At 31.2% G+C, this 13,992-nt stretch overlaps 1 protein-coding gene across 2 annotated transcripts in view; it reads left to right on the forward strand.

The window, feature by feature from the left end:
- The window catches only part of Slc6a15 (solute carrier family 6 member 15), a 49,401-nt gene that overhangs the window by 17,637 nt on the left and 17,772 nt on the right, over positions 1–13,992 (forward strand). Inside the window, exons 3-6 of one of the 2 annotated variants that reach the window (XM_078053054.1) lie at positions 3,221–3,692; positions 7,610–7,725; positions 8,064–8,190; positions 9,257–9,438. In XM_078053054.1, coding sequence (XP_077909180.1) covers positions 3,404–3,692; positions 7,610–7,725; positions 8,064–8,190; positions 9,257–9,438 — 714 coding nt within the window. In that variant the 5' untranslated portion in view covers positions 3,221–3,403. Of the gene's footprint in view, positions 1–3,220; positions 3,693–7,567; positions 7,726–8,063; positions 8,191–9,256; positions 9,439–13,992 lie in introns of both variants that reach the window. The other variant, XM_078053053.1, reaches the window with a different exon arrangement.

Raw genomic sequence — 13,992 nt, forward strand, 5'->3', positions numbered from 1 at the left:
CTCCCGTTTCACACCTACCTAACTTTTCTCTTTCAGTTAATTGTTTTAAATAAGTGATCTCTTTGTAACCCTAAAACCCTCATTTCCTGATATACATTCATATTTTACATTTGTTTAATGCTTATGTTTCTTTATCTCAATTGCCACTCTTTTACTCCTGTTTATATGAAAACCTTTTTCATTCTTCATAACTATTCATCTTTGAACCAGAAACATTCTATATTGGCAGAGTTTTTGATAAAATTTTACCCTACAAATTGATCTTAGATGGAATGAGCTGGCAAACTCCACATCTTCAGTTCAGATTTATTTTCTGAAATAGAGGCTGGCAAACATTTTTGATAAGATAATTGGTACACATTTTCACTTTTGTAGTCCATAGGAATCACTCTGCTGACATAAAATTAATCATAGGCAATTTGTATGGGCATGGATATGTTCCAATAAAATTTTATTTATTGGCTCATAGGTGATATTTTGTTGGCTCATGTTCTTTTGTGCAGTTGTAGACAGGAGGCCTTTACCAGGTAATGATGAGGACAGTTAATGCAGCTCCTAGGTGCAGATGAAGTCAGTAGGTGATGACTCCTTCAATTGATTTTATCAGAATAGATGATGTCACCTTGGCAGAGTTTGCACAGTACTTGAGTTTGCTTAAGGTTCTTGCATTTAAAATTTGAATGTATATATTTAATGTGCATTTGAAATGTTTATAAGGTTGTATTCAAATTTTATTTATGTAGATACCATTTTTTAAATTGAAAATATTACCTTTATGTATTCTGGTCAGAATTTTTAAATGTAAAATTTCCCACATGATATCTCAAGTAAATTGATGATGATTATGCATTTGCTTTCTAAAAAACATGTAGTAGAATCAAAAGATATTGCATTTCATCTTGATTTTTTATGTTTTTTTAACTGCAAGAGCATGAATGCATGGGAAAATGTACAATAATTTCTGTGATAATTGATTATGGGGAAGCCCATGTTGAACAATATCTTGTGAAGTTTTTCCCCATAAAATGGTGGGTACTTTTACTATACTAATATCTTAAAATCTTTATACTTTTTTTTTTACCGTTCTACTGGCATGGGAGAAAAATAGATCACTATTTACTAAAGAAACTGAGGTTAAGAAAGAACAACTGGAAGTTACAAATTTAATACCAATAAAAATAGGATTCAAGTTCAAGAAGGTTAAGACTGAAATCAATACTCCAATTCAAGTGTCCTTTGTTAGTATGCTAACAACTTTTATCTTTAGACAATACAGTAAATGCTAAAGTTTAATGTGGATATTTCATATTTTACTAATAACACTTTTTTATATATTAGGTTAGGCTCTTCAACAAAAAATATTTGGAACATTAGCTTACTTCATTTTTTCAGTGGTTGTATTTATTCATTTATGCCACTGATATTACTGAGCCCTAGGGTAAATAATGCAAATCAAGCAGATAAATCCCAAACTACATGAACTGTTTACATATCAAACCTCATTGGCATCTTTAAAATAGGTGCTGTGAGAAGTTGTTCATTTCTACAGGTGCTTCTCTTTCAGAATTTCCTATAGCTTCCTCTAATCCTGTGTGAGTGTTTGCTTTTATGGTATATATTTCAATTATGGACATGACTAAACACTATGCAAATTTAAAGACAACAAATTAGTTAACATAATCAAGTTATTTTTTTCCCCCATTGGATTACCCAGTACTCTGTTTTGCTCATTAATATTTTACAGAGGGGGTGTGAGAGTTGTGTATTTGACTTTCAATGTAAATCAATCTCTCTCTCTTTCTGTGCTAGGGATTGAACTTGGGGGTACTTTATTACTGAGTTATATCCCAAGACCTTTTTAATTGTTTGTTTTGAGATAAGGTGTCATTAAGTTGCTGAGGCTGGCCTTGGACTTGTGATCCTCCTGCCTCCTGAGTTACTGGATTACAGAAGTGCATCACTGTACCTGGCTCTATTAGTATTCATCTAATAGTAATCCTTTCAAGATTTTCATGAACTATTGTTTACATATCAATCCTCATTGGCATCTTTAAAATAGGTGCTGTGAGAAGTTGTTTTCCCAGCAGTGAAATTCTGCCAGAATTTTAGGGTCATTCTTTCTAAAGCTTTCCCATCCAATTTTGAAGAAAAGCACTCAAATATTTAGTCACTTTTTTTTTTTTGTACAAGGGATTGAACTCAGAGGCATTCAACCACTGAGCTACATCCTCAGCCCTATTTTTATTTTATTTAGAGACAGGTTCTCCCTGAGTTGCTTAGTGCCTCATCTTTGCTGAGGCTAGCTTTGAACTCATGATTCTCCTTTTTCAGCCTCCCAAGCCACTGAGATTACAGGTGTGCGCCTTGAGACTGGCTATTTAGTCACTTTTTCAAGCAGACAATTCTGTTGGTCTATAAATGTGCTCTCTACACTTAGCCCATGTCTGAGTTTGTTAAAGGATGTGAAATGTAGCATAGAAATAAAAAAAGGTAAAATCCCAAAGTGATAAGTGTTTTCCTTGAGTTTAGAAGATGCTCACACATGTATCAAGATTTCCCTGCTTCCTGCGCTATTCATCCTACTTTTTATATTTGGTGTGTTCTCACTCCATTTGTGACCAACTGTAATGATCAGCCCTGATCTCTTCTGTTGTGATGATTTCAGGTTATTTAAATTGTGCCATATAGTATAGCTACAGAATAGTCATTTAACCTCGGTTAGATATATGCTTTTAAAGCCAATTGCATAACTTTCAATTACAATATCAAATGAGCAAGTGTATGAGGAATAAAGAATACTTGAACAGAAGAAATAATGTAGAAGACAAATTTATGGGGTTGGCTTGCAGTTGTGTATGTAATTGTATCAGGAACAAAATAAGACGTGTAAGAAAAAAATCTACTTTAGTTAGGGAGGGAAAAGGAAGAATTCAACCTTTTAATTTATAGTGAATAGAATATACATTATTTATTGGGTATATCCGAGATCCAAGATTTTTGCAAGGAGGAAGTTAGGTAAAAGAAAATGTGTGTGAAACTCATAATCTTTTTATATGTTTTACACTTTTAGAAATATTAAGCTCTGAAAGGCAGGGATAATCATATTTTTATACTCTATAGAAAGTTTCCATTGTAAATATGAACAAGAAAGGGCAATGATTCAGTATTTGTAATTTTTTCATCATTGAATATGATCAATTTTCAACTTACAATTTTACAGGTATCTACAGAATATTGGACATAACAGATCCAGGATTCATAAGACTTTTATCACCTTGAATCAAGGATTTATTTGATATTCTCCTAAGTCTTTACTTCATATCAAGTAACATTTTTTAAAAAAAGAGAATTAACACATTTGCCATAAGGGAGTTTTTAAAAATAATACTTCTCGTATTTTCCAATGCCTAAAAATAGCAAGGTGGTAAAAAGAGAATTAGACGATGAGGTTATTGAGTCTGTCAAAGACCTTCTTTCCAATGAAGACTCTGTGGATGATGCTTTTAAGAAGAGTGAACTAATTGTTGACGTCCAAGAGGAGAAAGATTTAGAAGTTGAAGAAGGATCTGAAGCTGAAGATGAAAGACCAGCTTGGAACAGTAAGCTCCAATACATCCTGGCTCAAGTTGGATTTTCTGTAGGTTTGGGGAATGTGTGGAGATTCCCATACCTCTGTCAGAAGAATGGAGGTGGTAAGTTCTTTGTTTTAAGTGATAAAGTACTGGAGTAGTAAATTGCATTTGATTATTTCAAATAGCTCCCATTGTTAGTCTCAGTATTTTTGAAACTATGAATTCCATTGCAAAGCTAGGGAGACCCATTTGTGGGAAGTGAGCCCAGCTCTGTTTTCAGATTAGGTTTCCATAGGAACAGATTGGCTTGCTACAAATACTCAGGGAATGCTTAAGGGTAACACATTCTCAAATTCTTTCTGTGAATGTTATAAACATCTCTGGATTTCTGACTGGAACTTTTCTAACAAATGTTACATCCATTGTGCCTGTCATTTATTCCCTTTGAGAACAACCTAAAGTTTCTGACATAAGCCAACATTGGTGAAGGAAGGCAGAGAGAATTTTCTCCCTATGGACTCATTAACTCTGAATTTTAATTTGCCTCACTCTTTATAAAGCAAAACTGACATGCAATGTGGAATGAATATGGTCTTTAAATGCTGACCAGGACTTTTAGAGCCAGTAGAAGGAATGGCACCAGATAATTAATATAATGCCAGTCTTCTTCATCCTTAAAGACCTTAAATCTTTGGTTTATAATTCTATAGTTTTTGAAACAATAGTCAATTTAAATACATGAGTATTTTTAATTTTAAGCAAAAATTACTGAACCATCATTGATATTCCTGCTATTTGTTTTTGTGCATATAATCATCCAGACTTCCTTAGTAGATATTGTCTTCAAAATCTAGGAAATAAAATCTAAACAGAGGAAGAAATTGTTGATGTATGAAATTAATTTTGTAGCACATCAATATCAAACAGAATGTAAAATTAAGTAACGTGTGGATTGAAATTTTATTATCTGTATACATGAAAGCTGTTAAAATAAGTATGACTAAATCCCAAATATCCCATAAGTTATACATATCATTACACAAAGAATAGACACTATTTGATTCAAGCCTATGATAATTTTTTTTGATTGGACAAAAAAATGTAGTTGAAATCTTAATCTACAAATGCTGCATCAAATTAAATAAAATAAACCTTTGTATGTGAATTCTTTTTCCCCTTAGTAACAGATAAAAAGCTAAGGTTTTATAGTAACAAAATATATTTAAGCTGGTTAATTCATCCAGGTACAAAACAAGAGGCTTGGGAAAAGTAGCTTATCTGACAAATCTTCTGATAGGTAAGAATTAATACTAAAGTCCTGATGCATCACCCATCAATCACCGAGAGCTGTCGTCTTCTCAGCTGGTCACCAGCTTCACATAAGACTTAAATTATCAAATCAACTATAAGCAACCATACAAAACTTAAATTTTTGTTTCTCAAAATTTATTCAATTTTCCAGGACTGGCAGAAGACAAATTCTGATTTTGATATCTTTTTCTTTGGAGAACTACTAGCCATACTAAGGAAGAAAGCTGTCTTGACTGAAAAGTCAGATTGTGCATTCCAATCTATCTTGATTGGGCGTTTTAAGAGATTTCATATTTAGTAATTTGTTGTTAGCAAACATGGATCTTCCATTTTATTTCCATATGTAAAAATGTGAAAATACCTCTGTATTTTGTAGTGTTGCTTTCTACCTTCTGAACACAAAGACTTGAGAGCTGCATTGCATGTATAATAAAACAAGAGGTTTTATAATTTAAGATGGCATTAGAGGACTAAAGGTTACACTCAGCATGTAGTATAGTACTGAGGTTTCACGGTCATTTAGCCCAAGAGCCTGAGGCTACAAAAATCTTATTCATTAATAATTTGAGGCACTTTATGAACAACAGGAAAAAATAATAGATCCCCAAATAAGTTGATTTATCTGAAGATATCATACTTCAACCACAGTGATTAAGCTTAGTAAGTGCTATATAGAAAATAACTGGATCTTATTTTGAAGTCACTTTGGTTGTTTTCCATGTTTGGCACCATGTGACTTTTCACGAGTTACCACATGAGTTAAATGGGGTTAATACTTGTACTTGCTCACTGGATTCTTGTAAGCAAGAAATAACTATATGTAGTGGTCTTAGAAATGTGCCTGGAAAATAGTGAGTTCTTTAATAGTAAATATTATATTTTAGTTATGACTTTTAAATATGAGACTAAAGTTAGAATCTTTTGAGTTAAAGGAAAGGGTTGTGTATATAGTAGCATATCCTGTACACATAACAGGAAAGATTCCCAATGAGTCCAGTCTTAAGTCTCTCTCTCTTTCTTTTATTTTCCTTAGCTGTTCACATGTTCATAAATTCATTCACTATCTTAAAGTTTGATCCTGGTGTTGAAATTCATTTTCAGTCCTTTGGGAAACATGTTCCAGTCAGGAGCCCCTGAATATTACTCATCATTTTAGAATTAGAATTTAGGTAATTTTGTTTTGTAAGTTCAGGCATCATGCTTTAACTTATATTACCCTTTGTAGAGTCAACTAAAATCTGAAAGATTGAGATTAATAGGGAGGTAGAAATTATGTATCAACCACTGTATTAGGGGGAATTACTATATAAAGTTATCACTGAAGAGATGTATAGATACTGAGATAATTAATTTGAAAATAATCTATTACTATTTACTTCTTCTTTGGAAGATATTCAGATTGCCAGAACAATCTGAATTCTTCCAAAATCTATTAAATAACATTAAACACATTTTTAAAAATATGGGATATATAATAAATGACCTCATAAAAATGAAAATTAGTACCATCAATTAAAGGCCTTCCTGCTACACTTAACAGACTATAGTTGAACCACACTTAAGATAAGAAATATGAATGTAAAAAGTCCAACTTAAAGGTATTTATTAATAATTTGCATGTTTTTCTCATGTGGAAATGAGTACAGGTTTCATGATTAACTCGTTTATCTAATTAATTGGATCTAATATTAATATTGACAAATCATTCATTATATTTTAAAATCACTAGTCATATGTCTTCACTTGGAACTTAAATAGAAAATAGTTCTCTCTTCCTGGCACATGCATTTTTATAATAGACATCAACTATTTCAGTTCTTCAATTACTTGTGCCCTTCTTACAGATTTGAGGGAAAATTTTTTCCTGACATGTGCTTTTTATGTAATGTATATGAGAAAAATGACATTTCACCCTGGTAGAAGTCATTTTGTCATTTTTTTAAAATTTCAGATTAGGCAGTGATATTACTGTGTTTGGAAAACAAAAAGTCACTTTTAATACACATAAAATCTCATTCACTCCAGTTTTTCAGATTGGGAATATATGATTTAAATCAGTTTATATAGTTATTAATAAATGACTTTATAAACATTATATGAAGCTTTCTAGGAATTTGTAAAATCTACTCCAGAAAACAATTACTTTTTGATTTACCTCCATTTAAAAACATAGTGCATTGTAATTATACACAATAGTGGAATTCCTTGTTACAGATTTGTACATGAACAAAGTGTAGCAATACAATATCATCAGTTTCTTTCCCCAGTACCTCCCCTTTTGTTCCCCTCTTTTCTTCTTCTAGTCCCCTTCCTCTGTTCTATATGTCTCTCTTCTCTTTACATGAGATTTCTTCCACATTTTAGGTGATTTTAAATTGAGTTGATTTTAAAGAATCAATTATTTAATTGGAAAATGAAGAAGCTATTTTATCTTAGCCCCCCAAAAACTATTAATAGCCTTTTATAATAAAATAATTATTATTTTATCAAAAAGTTTTTGTAGAAGTCAAATTCAGGGTTAAAAATTTTGAAAGTTTAAATTAATAAAATTAAATTTTCTTTAATGTCATCTATAATTATAACTTAAAGAAGCTCAAATATTGTCTTTCATGTAATAGAATTAATTTGTTCTCTACTGTGACTATTAAAAATATAATCTGTTTTATTTGTTCTTGTCTCTGTAGGTGCATATCTTTTACCATATTTAATACTACTTCTGGTAATAGGTATTCCCCTTTTTTTCCTGGAACTTTCTGTGGGTCAAAGAATTCGGCGAGGCAGCATTGGTGTGTGGAACTACATAAGCCCCAAACTGGGTGGAATTGGATTTGCAAGTTGTGTAGTAAGTGTGCTGGTGGTGTATGTAATATTTTCAGGGTTTGGAATGATATAATTCATATCTAAATGAAACCTCAGAGTGCGTTTAATTAGGTTTTAAGAACATTACTGGAGTATAGACTAATAGACAAGATGGACTGTAAATATTAATGTAGCTCAATCTCAATAATGCATGCTTTAAGGCCTCCAAGTGTCATTGACTTTTAAGAAAATATATTGTGTTTCAAATAAAAAAATGAGGAGAATTTTTAAAATGTTAAATGGAGTTTTATGTATTACATCTCTTTTTAAAGGATGAGGCATGGGAGAGATTTAATGCAATCATATCATTTCATTTTGCAGGTATGCTATTTTGTGGCTCTTTACTACAACGTCATCATTGGCTGGACTCTGTTTTACTTTTCTCAATCTTTTCAGCAACCTCTACCTTGGGATCAGTGTCCTTTGGTGAAAAATGCTTCACATACTTGTAAGACATGTGCAATGTAGTGTTTGTATTTAAAGATTCTAAGATTTTTTAAAGCACACATTTTCAAAATTATTTTTTGCCTTTTGAAAATTATGTGGAAAAATCTTTCAAAATTATCATCATGACAGACTTCCTTCTTTTTCTGGATTGGCATACTCAGAGAGTCTTTTGTTATCATCTGATTTTACTGACTCTTTCCAACTTATTTTACTTGTCCTGTGTCATTAAGATTAAATATTTTAAGGTTAATTATTTAAACATTTAAGGTTAAATATTCACTTATAAACGTGAGCCTTTTTTATTGTGTACCCTAATTGATACCTTACATCTTTATTAAAACCTACAAAAAAGTGGCAGAAATATGAATGTGAACTATAGTAATGCCTTTACATCTTTGGTTCTATTTTTTGGTAGGTTTCTCATCATAAAAAAAAACAAACAAACAAAAACAAAAACCCAAGAATATAAAGAACAATAATATCCTGTATAATAGAACTCATATATGTAGCTTAAAATTTTCTAGTAGCCACATATAAGAAATATGAAAAGTAATATTTTATTTATTCCAATTTTTCTAAATATTATGCTTTTAACATATAATTAATATAAGTATTATTAACATAATAATTTAAGATTTTCACATATGAAGTCTGAAATACAGTTTGAATTTAAAGCACATATTGCTTTAGGCTACCCTTTTTCAAAAGTGTGTGGCTAATAGCTAGAGTTGTGGTGACAGTACTACCCAAGGATATCAATCAGATCATTATGGGAGTGATAGGTGCAACATACCTAATTTGTTTTAATTATTTTGATAAGAATCTCACATATTCTCACTTCAGAACTTCATAATAGGAAATATCAAGGAGGACAGATGTCATTTTGTTTTCCAATTTTTTTGCATTGTTCAGTTTGTTATCCTTCCTATGAATTTAAATGCTGGTGTACAATAGCAGTAATTTTCTAGAGAATGTTAAGAATGGATTTGCAGACTTACTGAAAAAATAATGGACTCATTTCTCTTTATAATCTGAAATGATTTCTTGTGTTACCTTTCTTTCTATAGTGATAGAGCCAGAATGTGAAAAAAGTTCTGCTACCACCTACTACTGGTACAGAGAAGCCCTGAATATTTCCAGTTCCATTTCTGAAAGTGGGGGCTTGAACTGGAAGATGACTGTCTGCTTGCTGGCTGCCTGGGTCATGGTTTGCTTGGCAATGATCAAAGGCATCCAGTCTTCTGGAAAAGTTAGTATGTTAGAACCACTCCTGATTCTACTAAGCACCATTCCCTTACCTCCCACCCCGAGTTGTCACAAATTTGTATAGCATTTTATTCTAGGTAAAGACTGGTGGAAAAACGCTTTTGAAAATGTGTTTAGGAAAGGACATAAATAAAGATATAAGTATTTTATAGTGAAATTTAATGTCATGTGTTACCTTTCCTCATTTCAGCAAAATCTTCAAAATTTTTGTCCATACGTAAAAGACCTTTATTTTTGTCGTTGTTTTTATTTATTCAGTTGGCCATTATGTTTCAATTTTCTCATTACCATTTAGTTCCAATCTTGGAAACTGGGGGAAAGTAGTGTAATGAATAATGCATTTATTCTGTTTTATATCATGTATTTCTCTTCTGTAGGGATTCTAATGAATCCTTGCATAAAGAATTTTAAAATTATGTAGTATGGAATGTTTCTTAAAGTTCTAAACATCAATTATGTAGTTTTGATAATAACAGGGAATTCAGAGTCATACAAAAGACTTAAGAGCTTTTCTTCCAGGACAAATTGAAAATTTGAAGAAGCTGTAGTTGAAAATACCTTAAGTGAATTCTAGATGTCTTGGCTTGTTGCTGTTCTACAGGATGCATGTATCTTTTTTCAGGGTAACTCACCATCATTTATTAGTAGGAGTGGAAATAGTAATAGTAACATTAGTAGTTAATAATAACAATAATGATACCAACAATATGGTATTGAATGGTAAAGAAAACAATTTGTGCAAAACAATAATAGAAGTCACTATTTAGTACATGTTTATTTTGCTCTGGGCACTGGGATAACTACTTGTTATATTTTATAATTATATAAGTAATTCTCAGAAGTAATTGCTATTTTTCAGGCCCATTTTACAGAAATTAGGTAACTTGCCCAAAGTTTAATGGCACAAATCTGTCTAAATCCAGAACCTGTGTTCAGTGATAATAATGCTAAAATGCCCATCATTCTGATGTTTGAAATTACTAGTTAGTGAACTTTTCAGGGTCAGAAGTCTATCTAATTCATCTTTGCTTCTTGTTATTTTCAAATAAAATAATTATGACTTTTTAACTTATAAATCATAGTTCATTTTGCATTTATCTTCTCACTGGAAACTTTATGCTATTTTGCCATTGAAGCAGTAAATACAATGCATAACACATCTGAATATCTTTAGATCTTTCAAAACTGTATTTAATGTTTAAGTAAGTACAAACAGTATGTTCTATGTCAGAGTCACATTACAGTTATATTAGAAATAAAGGAATAGAATTGAATCCAGATTTGACCACATTTAAATGATTCCTAAGATAAGCATGTATAAAAAGAGAGCCAATTGGATGAACCAGATGTTAAAAAATCATTGTTTTCAAGTTCTTTTACTACCAAAGTTTGTTCCTTTTTTTCTTAGTGTTTATCTTATCACCAAAGAGCTGCTCATTTTTTTAAAAAAATAGTTCTTCTTTAATTTTTTTATTACATATTGACAAAGTTGTATATATTTATGGGGTACAAAGTTAGTATTATGATTTTTGAGCATAATGTGGAAAGATTCAATCAAACTAATTAACATATCTGTCACCTGAAATTTTTAACATTTTTTTTGTGAGGAGATCATTTGAAATTTCTTCAGAAATATCGTTGTTTTTTTTCCTAATGTCATGTAATATATCAAATGAAATATAACAATGTATATAGTACATACAATTTATTGTTTTGATGAGAAGGCTTGGGAAGACAGTGGCATTGGGGTAAAATCTAAAGAAAGAATTTAATAGTCCAGATGGAAGAAAGCTAACCATAAGTAATATGATTGGTAATATGAAAAATTATTATAATTTCTCAATCTGGAACAAGGTGATAATATAATAAAATGAAAATTATGAGGAATATATATACATATATATGTGTGTATATATACATTTACATTTATGTATATATATATGTATATATATATAAAGTTCTGTATTTGCCCTACACCCCCTGAAAAAACCCTCCAAATAAAGAGTTACACCAGTACAGAGTAAAGAAATATGGTGTAAATGTTGTATGTGCAAAACTTTCACAGAGAATTTAGCAACTAAAAGAAAAACATGAGTTAGCTTGTGATATGTTTCATCAGAACTCACGTGCAACACATATGCTCACATGCTAATTGGAAGCTGCATGATTTAAAAGGGGTGTGATAGTGTCATTGTCCTTTGGGTCAGGTAGACACACCACAGCTGGGCTACATCTACTGGGTTTAATTGAAATCTTATTTTTCCCTTCATTATAGAGTGGGGAAGTAGTTGCTCTGGGATCACAATCTTCTTTATAGTCAAACCGAAAGAAGAATAAGGTTGTTCTGTGTGGTTACGGAGAACAGAACTATGATCCAATATGGGGATCATGGAGGGTGGGGGAGTGCTTTTCAGGAGTGAGGGCTCCTAACAAATCAGTTCCTCAGTGGTAGAGCTCAGCATCATTGATCAGAGGCTAAACTGTCTCCTTATGGCAGCGTCTATTAAGGGGTCTCCTACTCAAAGAGAAAGTACAGAAATGAGAACCTCTAAGGTTACTTCCAAAATAATGTTTTCTACCAGTACTGCTTTGCAGTTACTGCCAGAACTGTGTTAAATATTTTGCATATATTAGCTCATTGTATCTATCCTTCATGAGTTGAATATTTTTATCCTTGTTTTATCACAAAGTTGACAAACTTGGAAGGAATAAATAATTGTCCAGAATTAAATAGCCAATAAATGTCTCATGGAATGAAAACTGGTGACAAAATCCTCATAAATAATGATTCTTTCTGAGGGTGTTTTTATAATAAAGGAAAAGGAAGATAAGATGTAAAGAAAAACTAGTTTATTATGTTTTCTAGATTTTTGAGAGTTCAGCAAAACAAAATTATTTTTTACAATATTTTGATTGCTAAACTCTTTATTTATTTATTTATTTTTGGTACCAGAGATTGAAACCCAAGGGTGCTTAACCACTGAACCATATCCTCAGAGTCACCTTTTTAAAAATATTTTATTTAGAGATAGGGTTTTGCTGAGTTGCTAAGTGACTTGCTAATATTCTGTGATTGGCTTTGAACTCAAGATTTTCCTGCCATTTTCTTAAAAGACTTGCTGTGAAGTGTTTTAACTAAAAGGTTGAGGGGAATCTAAAAAATTAGCCAATGGAATATATTACATTGTTTCATCCCTCTGTTCTAAAAGTACACACTTTTGGACATCTGAGGGATGATTCAGGCTTTCACTGATTTGTGTAACAAATATTTATTGAACACTTAATAAAAAACACTTATAAAAAACTTATAAAGCAAGTTTCTGTTTTCATGGAATTTCTATTCCAGTGACAGGGGCAATAAACCACAAATTCACAAAATAATTTTAGTTAACAATGTGAAAATAACAATGTATACAATTTTAGGTAACAATGTGTGTAGTATGTATGATAAAGGAACTTTAGGCAATAATGCATATAATAAAAATAATTTTGGGGACTTGTGGTTGTGGCTCAGTGGTTAAGCACTTGCCTCATATGTGTGGGGCACTGGGTTCCATTCTCAGCATCACATAACAAATAAATAAAATAAGGGCATTGTGTCCATTGACAACTAAAAACTATTTAAAAAAATAATTTTGGGTAGCAATGTATAAAATGTTTAGATGTGTCTGTGCTATGTATAGCCAGTAAGGTTGAATTTATCCTATTTTTAAAGATATTGTACAGCTGTCTATTTTGATGTAATAAGATTAGAGCCATATGATTAAACGAAAAAAAAATATTTAAAAACAACAGGGGTGCTTTTGCATTGTGTTAAGATATATCTTTTGCATCTTGGAATTTAATAATTCAATATTTTATCCTTATATCTGCTCACAGAAGAATAAGATTGAAATGTGAGCTGCTAAGTACAACTTTTGTTTAAAATATTGATTGTTATTTTTCTGTATTTTATGATTGAAATATTTCTGTTCCTTGTTAGGAAGTTATATTAGTTATCTTATCACTGTATCCAGATCAGTGTCTTTAAGAATTCACATATGTGTTGAATCAAGAAATGAAAATTGAAATAAGTCTGATTATATAATTAATATGAAATTAAGAAATACTATAGGATGAAAATAATTTTAAGGGAATATGTACAAAAAGGAAAATTTAATTTCATGTAAGTTCTTCTCAAAGTGCAATATTTTTGATTATACACTATATATCAGGCACTGAAGGAAGGATATGTAAATATTAATAGACCATAATCTTTCTCTCATGAAACTCACAATTTAATGGTATAGATATGTATCATAAGTGCAGTAATAGAGAAAGCTCTTGATAGAATCAAGGTAACTTTTAAAATTAACCTGAATTGGGGGTAAGATTTCAAAGAGGAGGTAACTTTAGGACTAAGATTTGATGGTTGAAGAGAAGATTTTCAGAAAATTCAGAGAGAACACTGTAGAAAGAGAAAACAGCATGCTCAAAGCCCAAGGATTACTGAGTACTCCTGAGTGACTTTTACCTACAATTTATGCAGTTTGTGGGA

This window comes from Ictidomys tridecemlineatus, chromosome 6, assembly GCF_052094955.1.
Source record: "Ictidomys tridecemlineatus isolate mIctTri1 chromosome 6, mIctTri1.hap1, whole genome shotgun sequence".
Classification (NCBI taxonomy): Eukaryota; Metazoa; Chordata; class Mammalia; order Rodentia; family Sciuridae; genus Ictidomys; species Ictidomys tridecemlineatus.